This window comes from Lampris incognitus, chromosome 4 (assembly GCF_029633865.1).
Source record: "Lampris incognitus isolate fLamInc1 chromosome 4, fLamInc1.hap2, whole genome shotgun sequence".
NCBI lineage: Eukaryota > Metazoa > Chordata > Actinopteri > Lampriformes > Lampridae > Lampris > Lampris incognitus.
This window is the reverse complement of record NC_079214.1, coordinates 57,558,071-57,571,679: the sequence shown is the minus strand read 5'-3', so window position 1 is coordinate 57,571,679 and position 13,609 is coordinate 57,558,071. Positions and strand designations below refer to the sequence as shown.

Genomic DNA, 13,609 nt, shown 5'->3' with positions numbered 1-13,609 from the left:
CGACGTGACTGAACTGAGTACAGGTCTGCAAGCCTGAAGCTGGTGGAGAGAGGAACTCAATAACCACTTGATGGCGCCAAATGAACACTCGGTCAAGTTCAACTCTTGCTTTTAAACAGAAACTAATGGTAGTTAAACATTTCTCTAACATGACAACATGTGGAGCGGCACGATGGCGCAGTGGTTAGCGCGGTCGCCTCACAAAAAGATGGTCCTGGGTTCGAGCCCTTGGGTAGTCCAACCTTGGGGGTCGTCCTCTGTGTGGAGTTTGCATGTTCTCCCAGTGTCTGCGTGGGTTTCCTCCGGGGGCTCCGGTTTCCTCCCACAGTCCAAAGACATGTAGGTCAGGTGAATCGGCCGTACTAAATTGTCCCTAAGTATGAATGTGAATGTGTGTGTGTGTGTGTGTGTGTGGGCCCTGTGATGGCCTGGCGGCCTGCCCAGGGTGTCTCCCTGCCTGCCGCCCAATGACTGCTGGAATAGGCTCCAGCATCCCCGCAACCCTGGATAAGTGGTTCAGATAATGGATGGATGGATGGACAACATGTGGAAGGACTGTACAAGAACTTAATAGCCTGGACAATCACTGTCAAGTCAAGTCCATTTTATTTGTGTAGCCCAATATCACAAATTACAAATTTGCCTCTGGAGCATAATGGAAAATTGTGATTAATAATGGCATTCAAGAACTGATTTGCATTGATTTCATCCTTTGTAAGACTCAGCACTTTGGATCCAGAGCTAGCATGGTTGGTAACAGCATAACTGGTATCACCGTTTATACAATTTGAAAACATTAATATTATTGTTACATTGTTACTGTAGTATTGTTAACCTTGTTACACTAAATTAAACTATTTACAAACAAAAACAGCCACAACCAACCTACACTGGCAAAAGTCAACCGGCAAAAGTTGTTTTTATATGAATGAGACAAAGAAAGTTCATCTTTAAATGTTTGCAAGATCCCCAAGAGACAAAGGGAGCTAGATAATGGACATTTTCAGACTCATTCAACAGCATGGAGTAACACTAGCAGCTCACATGGCATTAGGGGTTTGCAGCAGTAAAGATCCCAGACTGTCACTGATGAGTACAAACCATCGCGCTTATCGTGCTGGCAGAAGGTCGCTGCATCTGAATCTGTTCATGCAGGTAAATTTGATCACTTTCAGGGACTACCAAACTTCTTTTCAGCACAGGCTTCAAGCAAATACCAACTGAAACAAATTTACTTGCAATGAATACCGAGTCACATTCTGTACCTTACTTTCATCAAAAAGACGGAGTGGAATAGACTAGAAGGCTTATTATGAGGAAGACATGATGTTGGTCACCAGTCTATCCAGGAGTCCTATGAAAGCAGTACCTGTATGCCGCCTCAGTGGTGTGCATGTGCAGGGTTAGGGTAAATAGGTCCAGCTGATAAAAGTATGAATATGTGTGTGTGTGTGTGTGTGTGTGTGGGGGGGGGGGGGGTCTGTATGTCCGTGTCAGGGTACATGGAACACTATAGTGTTTCCTTAGTGGGTGCTTAGATGTGTATCAAGGCAGCGGGGGATAGTAAACAGGCACATCGTGGTCACACACGCTGAATCCAGATGCCTTTTTAGTTCCCATAATGACAGTGTGATTTTCACTGGCAACGGTTTCCCTTGGACTATGTTTCTCACAGTTGAGGAGGGTGAAGTCAGGACTAAGGCAGATCTCTATCTGACCCAAAACCTGGGCAGCATCACCCTGCCAAATACAAAACAACACACACACACACACACACAAAGAGTTTGTAAGTCAAGGCTCAGGGCTGAGAGACATCACTCTGACAAATAAAAAAAATAAACTTTACTAAATCTATCAGCTGACAGTCAGGGTTGAAAAGTTGGCTCTGATCAAATCTCACCACCCTAACAAAATAAAGCTACCAACACACTTAGACACTTTCATCGCATTTCTTTTCTCTTATGAAATTGGGACTAAGAGATAAACATTTTGTAAATTTTCTTTAAATTTTTCAGTCAATCTTTCTGAAATTTATAAATATATATATATATATGTATGTATGTATATAATCTTACTTCAGCTACATATGAAATTTTGTTGGCAAAAATGAAACATTTTAAAAAAGTACCAATTTTTGGTGTAGGATGTGAATTTACACAGACGCCCCTTTCAGACAAAACACCCTCAAACAGTTCCATCCTATGTGTTGGGAATTACCACAGAGGATGTCAGACTACACACCACCCTACATCTACTGGCCCATCGCACAGGCAGCAACATTCACTCCAGCAGCAAACCTAAATGTCACAGCCTTTATTGAGTAAGTGTGAGTAATGTGGTGTCTGGGTAGTGTAGCAGTCTATTCCGTTGCCTACCAACACAGGGATCGCCGATCGAATCCCCGTGTTAACTCCGACTTGGTCGGGTGTCCCTACAGACACAACTGGCTGTGTCTGGGTGGGAAGCCGGATGTAGGTATGTGTCCTGGTCACTGCACTAGCACCTCCTCTGGTCGGTCAGGGGGCCTGCTCGGGGGGGAGGGTGAACTGGGGGGAATAGCGTGATCCCCCCCATGTGCTACGTCCCCCTGGCTAAACTCTTCACTGTCAACTGAAAAGAAGCGGCTGGCAACTCCACACATATCGGAGGAGGCATGTAGTAGTCTGCAGTCCTCCCCTGATCAGCAGAGGGGGTGAAACAGCGACCGGGACGGCTCAGAAGAGTGGGACCACATACAATTGAGGAGAAAAAGGGGGGAACCTCCCCATCTTTTCTTCTTTGTGATGTGCTACATAACATCTGGTTGTAAATTCCATCGCAGAGGATGGCAAAAAGTTAAGTTAAAATATTTTCACTTTGGACGATAGTGCTGTATGCCATTGCCATCATCAGCATAATTTGCTGGTGTCATCTGATTTTACTGTCCTGCTCTCTTCCACAATAATGACTTCCTGTTTATTTCATATATTTTTAATGGCATTTACAATTTTAGTGTAATAATTTAACACAATAAAACCCTCACCTTCCCCCAACCCCTCCCAAATGGCTTCCTGTTTGCTGATTGCTGTTTACTGGAGTCCATGTGAATCTAGCATAAGTCACAGGGATAACCAAGTGGACATCTTCCTCCCTCATTTCTGCATTGAGTTATCCCAACAGCACCTCAAGATTGTTCAACATAGTATTTAAGCATTTCCCATCCCTCCTTGCAAAGCTAAAATCAACCTAGCATCCGTCTAAAATCTCTTTGACATCCTACTAATAACTTCTTATGCCATGTCCACACTAACATTTCTCCATTTTGGGCTTCCAGTTCACATTATGCCAGTATTTTACAATTTGCAGCAGCGAAAACACTCTCCAAAGTGGATAAATTTTTTTTTTTGGGGGGGGGGGGTTCCCCTCCATTTTTCTCCCCAATTGTACTTGGCCAATTACCCCACTCTTTTGAGCCATCCCGATCGCTGCTCCACCCCCTCTGCCAATCCAGGGAGGGCTACAGACTACCACATGCCTCCTCCAATACATGTGGAGTAGCAAGGCGCTTCTTTTCACCTGACAGTGAGGAGTTTCACCAGGGGGATGTAGTGTGTGGGAGGATCACGCTATTTCCCCCAGTCCCCCCCCCCCGAACAGGTGCCCCGACCGACCAGAGGAGGCGCTAGTGCAGCGACCAAGACACATACCCACATCCGGCTTCCCGCCTGCAGACATGGCCAATTGTGTCTGTAGGGACGTCCAACTAAGCCGGAGGCAACATGGGGATTTGAACCAGCGATCCCATGTTGGTAAGCAATGGAACAGACCGCTCCGCTACCCAGACGCCCCAAAGTGGATAAATTTTAAAAAGCCAGTCTCGTGTTGTAATGTGGATGGGGAAGACAGAACTTTTTGAAAATGCTAACGTATTATTGTCATGCTGATGGCTCAAGTGGCCAGCACATGCCCAATTGAAGAGACTTAAGTGTTATTCTCGTTTTTTTTGGGGAGGTATTTTAATATGGACTGGGAAAACTTTCTATCCATTTTTCGACATGAAAACATTTTCAAGTTTCTCCAAATTAGTAAGGACACAGGCTGAGAATGCACTTAAAGGATCAGTTCCCTTTTATTTGACCTAGACCTCATCAGAATATTATTGAACATCATTTAGAATAGTACAAAACAACTTCACTGATCAGTTCAGTATTGAGAAGCTTACTACCCTGCTGAATCTTCTCCCTGGCTTCAATATAGTCCAATGGGGCAATTGTTTAACCATTTAAATTTGTTTTGCTAAAATCTATTATGTGTTAACTGTATATACTCTACATTATCTTGCTCTGTGTACTCTGTGCATTCAACACCAATTGCATGTCTGTCTCCTGGAGACTTCCTGTTTTGTTCTTCCTGAGGTTTCGTCCATTTTTTTCCTGATAAGTTTTTCTTGGGGATTTAAATCCTCACTCGAGTCAAAGGTCTAAGGATAGCAGGTGTTGTATATTGGACTGATTATAAAGCCCTGAGGGACTTGACTTAATATGTTCCATTGAAAGAGTTAGTTGCAAAATATGGATTCTATCAAGTTAAAAGGACCTTTTTTCTGAGATAGCAAAATACATTTTCCTTGCCACATCTGCTCTGCGGCAGTAGCTAATGCTACAGGACTGTTGGTTGTCAGGCTACAAGACTTCCTGCTCTCACTAGAGCAGACAGTTATGGCTGATTGGGATCTGCATTAACTGCAAAAAGTAGTTCAAAATCAAATCAGATTTTGCTCCTAGTAAAGAAAAAACAAAACAAAATAAATTAAGATATGTGTGACTATGAGCTTCCTGATTTTTGAAAAGGAGATATGTCTTTCCAGAAAGTTGAATCAGTTCATCTGGACACAGCGTTTATTGGAAGAGACGTTTCATCACTCATCTAAGTGACTTCTTCAGTCTCAACTGACTGCAGGTATCCCCACCCCTATAGGCGGAATCTCAGGTGGTTCCTGTAGTCTGATCTTAACGCTGTTTGCTCATACTCACGTGCAAGTTTAAGGTAATCCTTGCCGAAATGAGTCAAAATGTCTTGATGCATGCTCAATATCTAGGTAATCCAGGTAAGGAAATACCAGAAAGTTGAATCAGTTTATCTGGACACAGACTACAGGTACCACCTAAGATTCAGCCGATAAGGGTGGGGATACTTGAAGTAAGTTGAGACTGAAGAGGTCACTCAGATGAGTGATGAAATGTTTCTCCCGATAAACGTTGTGTCCAGATGGACTGATTCAACTTTGTGGTATTTCCTTACCTGGATTATTGAGGATACATCAAGACGAGATATCTCATAGTTTGTGAAGGCTTTAAAGGTTGCCCCATTGGACTGTGTTGAAACCCAGCTCAAGATAAAGACCCGTAAGTGCCGAGTACTGACACGATACAGGTTATTTGGGCAGAAGAGACCTGAATTCAGTTCAATACCTTCACCACCTAGACATACAAAACATATGTGTGCGTGTTTCTGTGCATGTGGATACCTTAGATGGATGGACACACTGGATCTTAGGTTTGACCCTGTAGAAGTTCTCGATGACTGCTTCAATGTCTGAAAACTACATACACGCAACAGAAACACACACATGAAGATGCAGTTAAAGCATATGAGGAAAAGTGAAAGGCAATACAGCCATTTGACCTCATTTCAACATGCTGGTATCAAACTGATCTGATTTTGTTGCTTCATTGCACAGAGCAACATAAGACTGAGTCATGTAAGCAAAGAGAATATTTTTTTTCAGTCTAGAATATTTCTGACAACACAACTAAAACAGAATAGACTAGAATAGACTGGACTAGTCAAGATTCAACACCAACATAATGAAATAGCTTACTACTTTGGATCTTTGATTTTAATATTGGAGCATTGCTATATAACAAAATAAAACAGGATGCACTTACTGAGTAGTATTCCTCTGAGGGTATGATGTTAGACTTCTTCAGGACGCTACAAAAGCAAAAAATCATGCAATTTTATCCAGTGGTATGCAAACAAACCAATCTCTGAATGTGTGTATGATATCTATGTGTTATATACCTGTCCAGGTCCAGTTTATGATACAGCTCTAGTGCCTTGCTGAAGTATTTGTGCTGGCTGTTCAGAGGATCTGCTTTGGCTGCACAGGTACCATGCTTATGCCACTCATACTTCCTGTTCAAACAGCAAAGCAGTAGCAGTGAGCTGTTCAGTACAACAGCTACATTTCCAGAGAAATTACATATAGTATAATCTACAAGTTTTGTGCAATCTGGTGGAGTAGTAACTACTGCAGATGTGTTTGCATACTGATTTGGGCTTGTTTTGTTGGATTTTTCATGTTTTGTAATTCAAATTGATGGTTTACATGATCCTTTACAGGTTAAGAAGGTTTTGAAACCACCAATGAATTACATTTGCATTCAAAATACCCACAATAAAATCTTAAAACTCCATAGACAACTATCTGATATTTGACTATTTTTAACTTTTTGAAAACTAAGATTTTAACACAGCAGCACTGATGTGGTAAAGGTTGGCACATCATACAGATTTACGAACAGGATAGTTGTATATGACATGGCATAGCAGAACATACTGGAATTTACAGGAGGGTGTCATGAGTAGGTCAGAGAGATGGAGAAATTAAGTAGTTATTCGATAACATAGGGGTGTGGAAGTTTTTAATCATGTAATCCACAAGAGAGAAGAGGCTGTAGACAAAGACGGGACAGACACATCATGTAGCAGCAGTACTGACAGTATGTAATATGGTAGTGTTACTGGTAGTGTATGACATAATACCAGAATCCAGATGATGAAGGGTTCAGCAAGTCAGGCCAGCTCTTCATCATGTCCGGTAACAGATCCTGGGAAAAACAAACATCTATAATATAAACCAGACAATCCATCAACTCACCTGTCCAAACTGTGTTTCTGAATAATTATATCGGTACGATTTGGCTTTCTCTTGTCTGCTGCCAGGTTAATTCATGTCACATCACACAGAGCAGTGTCCTATCAATACGATAAAAGACTACATAAAAAAGGTACATTTAAGTTTAAAGACACACAAGCGCACACACTGGAGTATAGTGAACATTGCCCTACCTCTATCTGAGAGGAGTTGAAAGGCCATGATGAATTACAATCAATCCCTTTATCTGGCCTGGAAATACAAGCATAGGAATGATTAGATCTTTCTCTCTCTCTCTCTCCCTCGCTCTCTCAGTCGAACACACACACAAACGCTGGATCTGTCCACACCATACATTGTACATGTAGCTCCAGCCAATCAATTGGATTGGTCTAACAGAAATTGCAAGTTTCCCCACTAAGGCTTTACAGTTGTAAGGATGTCATTTCTAACTATGCTACTTTTTATATATATATATATATATATATACACACACACACACACACACACACACACACACACACAATTTTCATCTTGAAAAGTTTTCAGACCTTTCACATTGACTGGTAAATGTTATATAGAAGCCACACAACCTGACAGTACTTGTTAATGACTTTGATTATGCCTTTAGGATTCAACACACATCACTGCCAGCTTAACAACCACACAAACGTTAAAGCTTACCAGAGTCCATGCAGTGTCCAGTAGCTGATGTTGGGATGACAGTGTTCCATCTACAATTCAACAACAAAAGTATTATTCCACCTGAACAAACAAAATGCTTGAATACAATGTTGTTGACCTCCATGGTTTTGTTCCGATTGACATTATCCATTACAGTAAGTGCGAAATTCACCTCAAGTAGTTCTTTTTTTTTAACAAAGAAAAAAAGCATTAACCGACTGTAATACCGACAGGGGTTTCAGTTCCTGCAAGTGAGGAAGCATCCTGTACCCGATACGGCATTTAGTTCAGCATGGTGTGGATGTGAGACAATAGTGCTTACAATGTACAGTATAACAGACGGATTAGAAACAATGCACCGAATGTCTGTAGTTATCAACAGCATCCTCATATCACAGTGAAAATGCATTTCAAATAAATCAATTAGGCTATAACTTCAAATAAATGTTCTCCATTATTTAATTTACATTCGGCAAACGTTGACTTTCTTGGTCTCGAGTATACATCCTCCTGAAGAAATACAAACTGATCATGATGGCTGGAAAAGCAAACTGAGTGCCAGTAGTGAGCTGTGTCGAGGTTTGCAGTGAAGCGCCGATTTCCCTTTCCAACAATCTGCTTCTTTAGAAGTGTAAAGTCAATCTAGCTAGCTAGCGGTTTATTGCCATGGAACTTTCATTGCTTATTTAAGCCTAGAGCTAACCACATTTACTGTAAATTTAAATATTAGAAATATTCAGAACTGGGTTCTTTTTTGTTGTTGCTTTATTTGGTGCATTAGATCATCATTAAATCATCAGAATGGTCTTTTCCAGCTTTATTTGGAACAAAGCTATTACAGCTAAAGGACACATTTAGACCTACTAGATCTTAATAGCCCCGTGTCTAAATACAGACATTAGTTTCTTAAAAATTAAAATTCTTCTGAAAACTTTTGAGGACTTGAAATCAAAAATATGGTCCTAATTAAGTAACCAACATTAATAAAATTCAATTTGTAATCCTACTCCGAAATGATCATTCCCAGAATGAATATGATTCAAACTAAGATTTCCGAAACACAATCGGAGGCTACATGACTAACCTGAACCAGGGCCAACAAATCTAGCAGCAGAAATCCTGAAAAAAAGGATAAAACATTGGCCTATCTAAATGCCTGCCCTGTGTAAAATGTGTGGTGAGTTCTAGGAGACTACGCACTCCCTGTGACCACAGACAAAGTGTTGCTTAATCAAACCCAGACTGACACACTGCTGGTCTCATGCTCTGATCATTGTCGTACTATTTTTATGGCCAATATATGGAAAGAAAACTACACAGGTAATGTTTTGAGGCGATGTTGAGGAGCAAAACTAGGGGATGACGAGGTAGAGATTAATAAATGGGACAAGACCCATGTGGTTAACATGCAATAGTGTTGCTTCTGTTATATCTTAGTACACCAAAGTATAACAAAAGCAACATGAGACATTTTGATACTCTTTGGTAATACCCCAATGGGGTGAATTCTGTTTTTTGTGCTGTGCCTCTGGAGCAGGTAGGGTTATGCATCTTGCTCAAGGAGACTTTAAGAGGTATGCTAATATAGTAGCTTAACCTTAATTTCCAGATTGGGGGCCTCATTAACTACTTGGTCATTCTTCTATCCTAATAAGTCTTCACACATTTGTCTCCTGCATTCTTAGATAGCCCTGCAGTAAACAAATATATCGCTTTTGAAAGGAGTATTTTCATGCTGACACACACCACAGTAGGCTATGCTCACTAACATTTACTTTAACAAGGCTACTGGAGATAAACCTAGGCTGTTTTGCATTCTAATTTAAATGCTTTCCTCTGGATGCTGTCTTCACCTGAGTCGAGGGGGTAATCCCCAAAATCCCTGGAAGCTAGATGACTTCTAAAGTGTGACTGTATTACATCTTAGGTTAAATTGGGGGAACATTAGCTTCCCTGCATTTCCTTTTTTTCTTCCTTTGCACAGGGTAGAAAATTCAAGGTTCCAGCATGAAGTATATTCCATCATGCATTGCTCTAAGGTCACTAGATAAAATGAAAATATTGGTGAGCTCCTGCATACATATGAGGAAAAGTTATGGGTTATACTCAGTTATTGCTATTCAAAGTTTTAATATTTTAATATCTTCTATTAACATGAATATAATTACTGCTTTCCTTGTCTGCTCACATTGCTACACTTGTAGTGACGTGTCTTGTAATTGCAAAAACTATATTGAATCAATAATGTCTGCATCTTGCAAAAGTATGGAAAGTTGCCATGTGCTCCCTTCTTATACTGTCAGGGTCGTTTGGTTGCAAGTGGTGTTTTTCCCTTACCCGCCTTGCACTGCGAGAAGCATTAGAGTTCAGCTGTTGTTAGTCACGAGTTGGGGGGCTTGCTTAAGGACTGACAACAGGCGGAGTGAATGTGTTAAATTCGATAGGAATTCAGCCCTGCCATGGAGCAGAATTATCCTTGACTTTGCAGAGTTAACAATGGAGTTTTACCTCTTAGCCCTGGCCCGAGAGTGCGCTGTTAAATAAAGGGACTAATTTAGCATGGATCATTTATTTGTCAATACAAACTGATATCAGTAACCCTAGTAAAGAATGTAGAATATTCGAGGAGCACTAAACTGTACTTTACTGAGTCAAAAAGCACTTAGTAGAAATTCTGTGACTGACAAAATGTTGATTAATCATCCCCAGACTGTTGATAGTCCTGACACTTGTCACACGATATTATAGCCTCAATATACAATTGTGGTATGTTTCCCTAGCATTGACTCTGTTAAAACCCATTTACCAAATTATTTATTGGACTGAAGTCCTTCTTTCACATTGATATTTAGGCTAACATTTTTGTACTTTTTTATATTACTTTTAAGTGATACAAAAGGTATGAATTTTTTGGTTTGTGCTGGGTACGTAGGTTATGAAAATCTCATTTTTCATATTCACCTCTCCATCTGAATATAGCAACTATATCAGATTAATTCCATATTGTAACTTTACATGCATAATGTAAGTAAACATTAATAAAGAACAGAAAGAAACTCACACTACAGAACGTGATGGGCCAGTGGTGAGTTAAAATCAGTTTGGTCCACATGTGTCTGAAACACACACACACACACACACACACACACACACACACACACACACACACACACACACACACACAGTTACTGTAAGTCTGATGACTTGTAACCTGCAAAAAGTATTATTAATTTTGTAGTTAAGACCAGTTTGACAGTTTTATGTGACAATTAGTTTTATGTGACTATAGTGTATAACGATGTACACTTGTACACTGTTGGGAAATAACTTAAGCAGTTAGCTGGATGGACAGAATGACTGGTGGACAGACAGACAGCTGAAAATTGTATAACTTACTGAGAGTTGACTACCAAGGCAAGGGAGACCAAGGAGGTTCCAAGACAGAGCAGGGCAGGAAAAGAGAGCCTCATGACTGTGTTGGATATAAGATTTTAAGAATTTAGGATATGGTCTCACACTAAACAATTTACCACACTGTAACAACTTAAATTTCTTTATGAACAACATGACAACGGCAAACAGCCAGTAATAAATTAAAAGGCCAAAACAATGCCAAGACAGCAGAAACACTTCTGTCTTAGCATGACCCATTTATCGCTGACAAAGACAGAAAAAGTGATCTGAGAGGAAGTAGTTGGTTAAGTGAATAAGCAACTAAGGGACGATAGACGCTCACGTGACAACTTTATTAAGCAATCACCACCCACAACGAGCTGACTTCCCTTGCACGCAAACACCAAGGCGCAAGAACACACACACACACACACACACACACACACACACACACACACACACACACACACACACACACACACACACACACACACACACACTCGTCTGTCAACAATGAGGATCTTGAACCTTATCAGCTGGGTTCACGCCTAATACGTTTAGACGATTTATAATTAACCTTTCTTTCTTCATGAATGCCCCTAGCATTAGATAATAGCACCCAGCAGTATTTCATTGGAAAATGGTGGCAGTCTGGTTTCGTGAGATCAGCAGAGTGGCGCGACCCGTTTGGTCCAAACAGAACTTTCAGTTAGGAATGCCGGGGCAGGCAACAGGCAACTACAGGTCCCGCAAACACAGAAGCACAAAAACTATGAACGTTAAGTTAAATGTCAGACCTGTCTGAAGTAAACACGGTTTACAGGGACTAACCTTGATCACACCAGAGGCTGACTTTGTTAGCAAAGCAGACCCCGGTGTTAAACATCCAGTAGCTAGCTGGCTCTGCTAGTCCAGACTAGCGTTTCTGTGAGTGTTTCCACGCTTTCTTCAGTTTGTCTACGCGAAGTGATGTTGACCATCTTAGCTAATCAGCGCGACCGTTTAAATATCTAAAGGTAAGCTAGCCCTAACGCTGGAAACTAACTCACCTCGCGTTCAGGTAGACTCGTGCAGAGAACCTCGCGACCCTACTAGAAGCCTTGATATAATCCTTAAAGGAACTAATCACCTTTTACAAACTCTTTGAGGTGACATTTGTTTTAAATTGTTTGGGCGAAGACTTAACATGACGGGTCAACGATAGCGAGTTACAGTCGGTTCCGACGCGCCCGTGCCTCCTCCCATGTTCGCCGCAGACCCGCCCGTCCCGCGGCCCGTCCAGCCAATCGCCAGCTCGCCCTGCGTTGTCACGTGACATCGTGTACGGAAGACTGCTTTTTTGACACTTTAAAAAAATTATTAACATGTTAAATTCTACATACAACACATAAAACAAAAGAGGGGCGGGGGGTAAAAGTAAAGAAAATGAAGAAAAATAAACATAAAATTAAATACATAAATTAAAGGGAGGGGAGTCCTAGGGGGCCTCTGCAAGTTCAAGCTCTGTTATCAGTTGAGACGTCCATAGCATTCTTCTTCTCCATTAACCTCAGTGATGAGAAATAGTGACACCTTGTCACACGATACCCTATGAAATATGGAGAAGTTTGGCTGCGTTTTCAGGAATCTCTTCTCATGTAAAAAGAACTTTCTAAGAATAGTAATTGTGTTAATTGCCAAATCACGTGTTCCGTCTTTCACAAGCGTGCCAAAAATCACATCCTTTTTTAGTTCAGAGAAATTGTAAAATTTAGGAAACAGCCAGTAATGCAAATCCTCCCAAAAGGCACCAGCAAACTGAAATTCATAAAATACATGTTCTGTTGTTTCAATGCGTCCACTGCACAATGAGCAGTTGTTATAGTCCAAACCAAATCGATGTCTTAAAAATTCTCCAGAAAGATATATTCCATTAAGAATTTCAAAGTGCACTTCCTTTACTTTTGGTGCAGTTGGAAACTTGAAGAATTTTGTTCTCAATTTTTCAGCTTCATCTTTGGAGAGATATTGTAAAATTTGAGTTTCTGTTTGATGAAAATGGATATAATTCTTTGACAAAGACTCCCCGGATTGTGGTGTTGGGCAATTTTAGACTGATGAGATCATGTCCGTTCACCAAAAGTTTAGGAAGGTGCAGATCTACATTACTTTGATACAAGTTACAAGAAATCACTATTATAGAGTGTGGGACTGCTTTGATAACAGTATCATATTGTTTTTGGTCATTTAAATTACATTTTGAATAACAATTCTCATAAGATATAACGTTTCCTGTATTTTCCATTAAGCACATTACAGACTATATTCCTTTCTCAAGTCAATTTTTTATAAAACAAGGATTTATTTCTAAATACCACATACCTGCAATTTCACAATGGATTGGTATGGGGACTAAAATTATACTTGTAGATCATTTTCCAATATAGTAATATCTGTTGATGAAACGCTGACAATTTGATAGGGAGTTTTTTAAGGTCATAATCACGTATAAGAAGAAGGTTGATGTCTCCAACCTTTGTAAAAATTTGGCTTGGGATATGGAACCATAAGCTGTTTTCATTTTTCACAAAGGACCTTAACCAGTTTATTTTGATAGTACCATTATTACATTCA

At 40.4% G+C, this 13,609-nt stretch overlaps 1 protein-coding gene across 1 annotated transcript; it reads right to left on the bottom strand.

The window, feature by feature from the left end:
- Window positions 1–589: 589 nt before the first annotated feature.
- rnaset2 (ribonuclease T2) lies at window positions 590–12,235 on the bottom strand. The gene is made up of 10 exons (XM_056278879.1): window positions 12,046–12,235; window positions 11,000–11,075; window positions 10,665–10,719; window positions 7,604–7,653; window positions 7,114–7,171; window positions 6,808–6,872; window positions 6,064–6,177; window positions 5,928–5,973; window positions 5,507–5,581; window positions 590–1,740 (listed from the first exon to the last, which is right to left on the bottom strand). The coding sequence occupies exons 2-10, from the start codon at window positions 11,071–11,073 to the stop codon at window positions 1,546–1,548; spliced, it is 732 nt and encodes a 243-aa protein (XP_056134854.1). The 5' UTR covers window positions 11,074–11,075; window positions 12,046–12,235; the 3' UTR covers window positions 590–1,545.
- Between the last annotated feature and the right edge of the window lie 1,374 nt (window positions 12,236–13,609).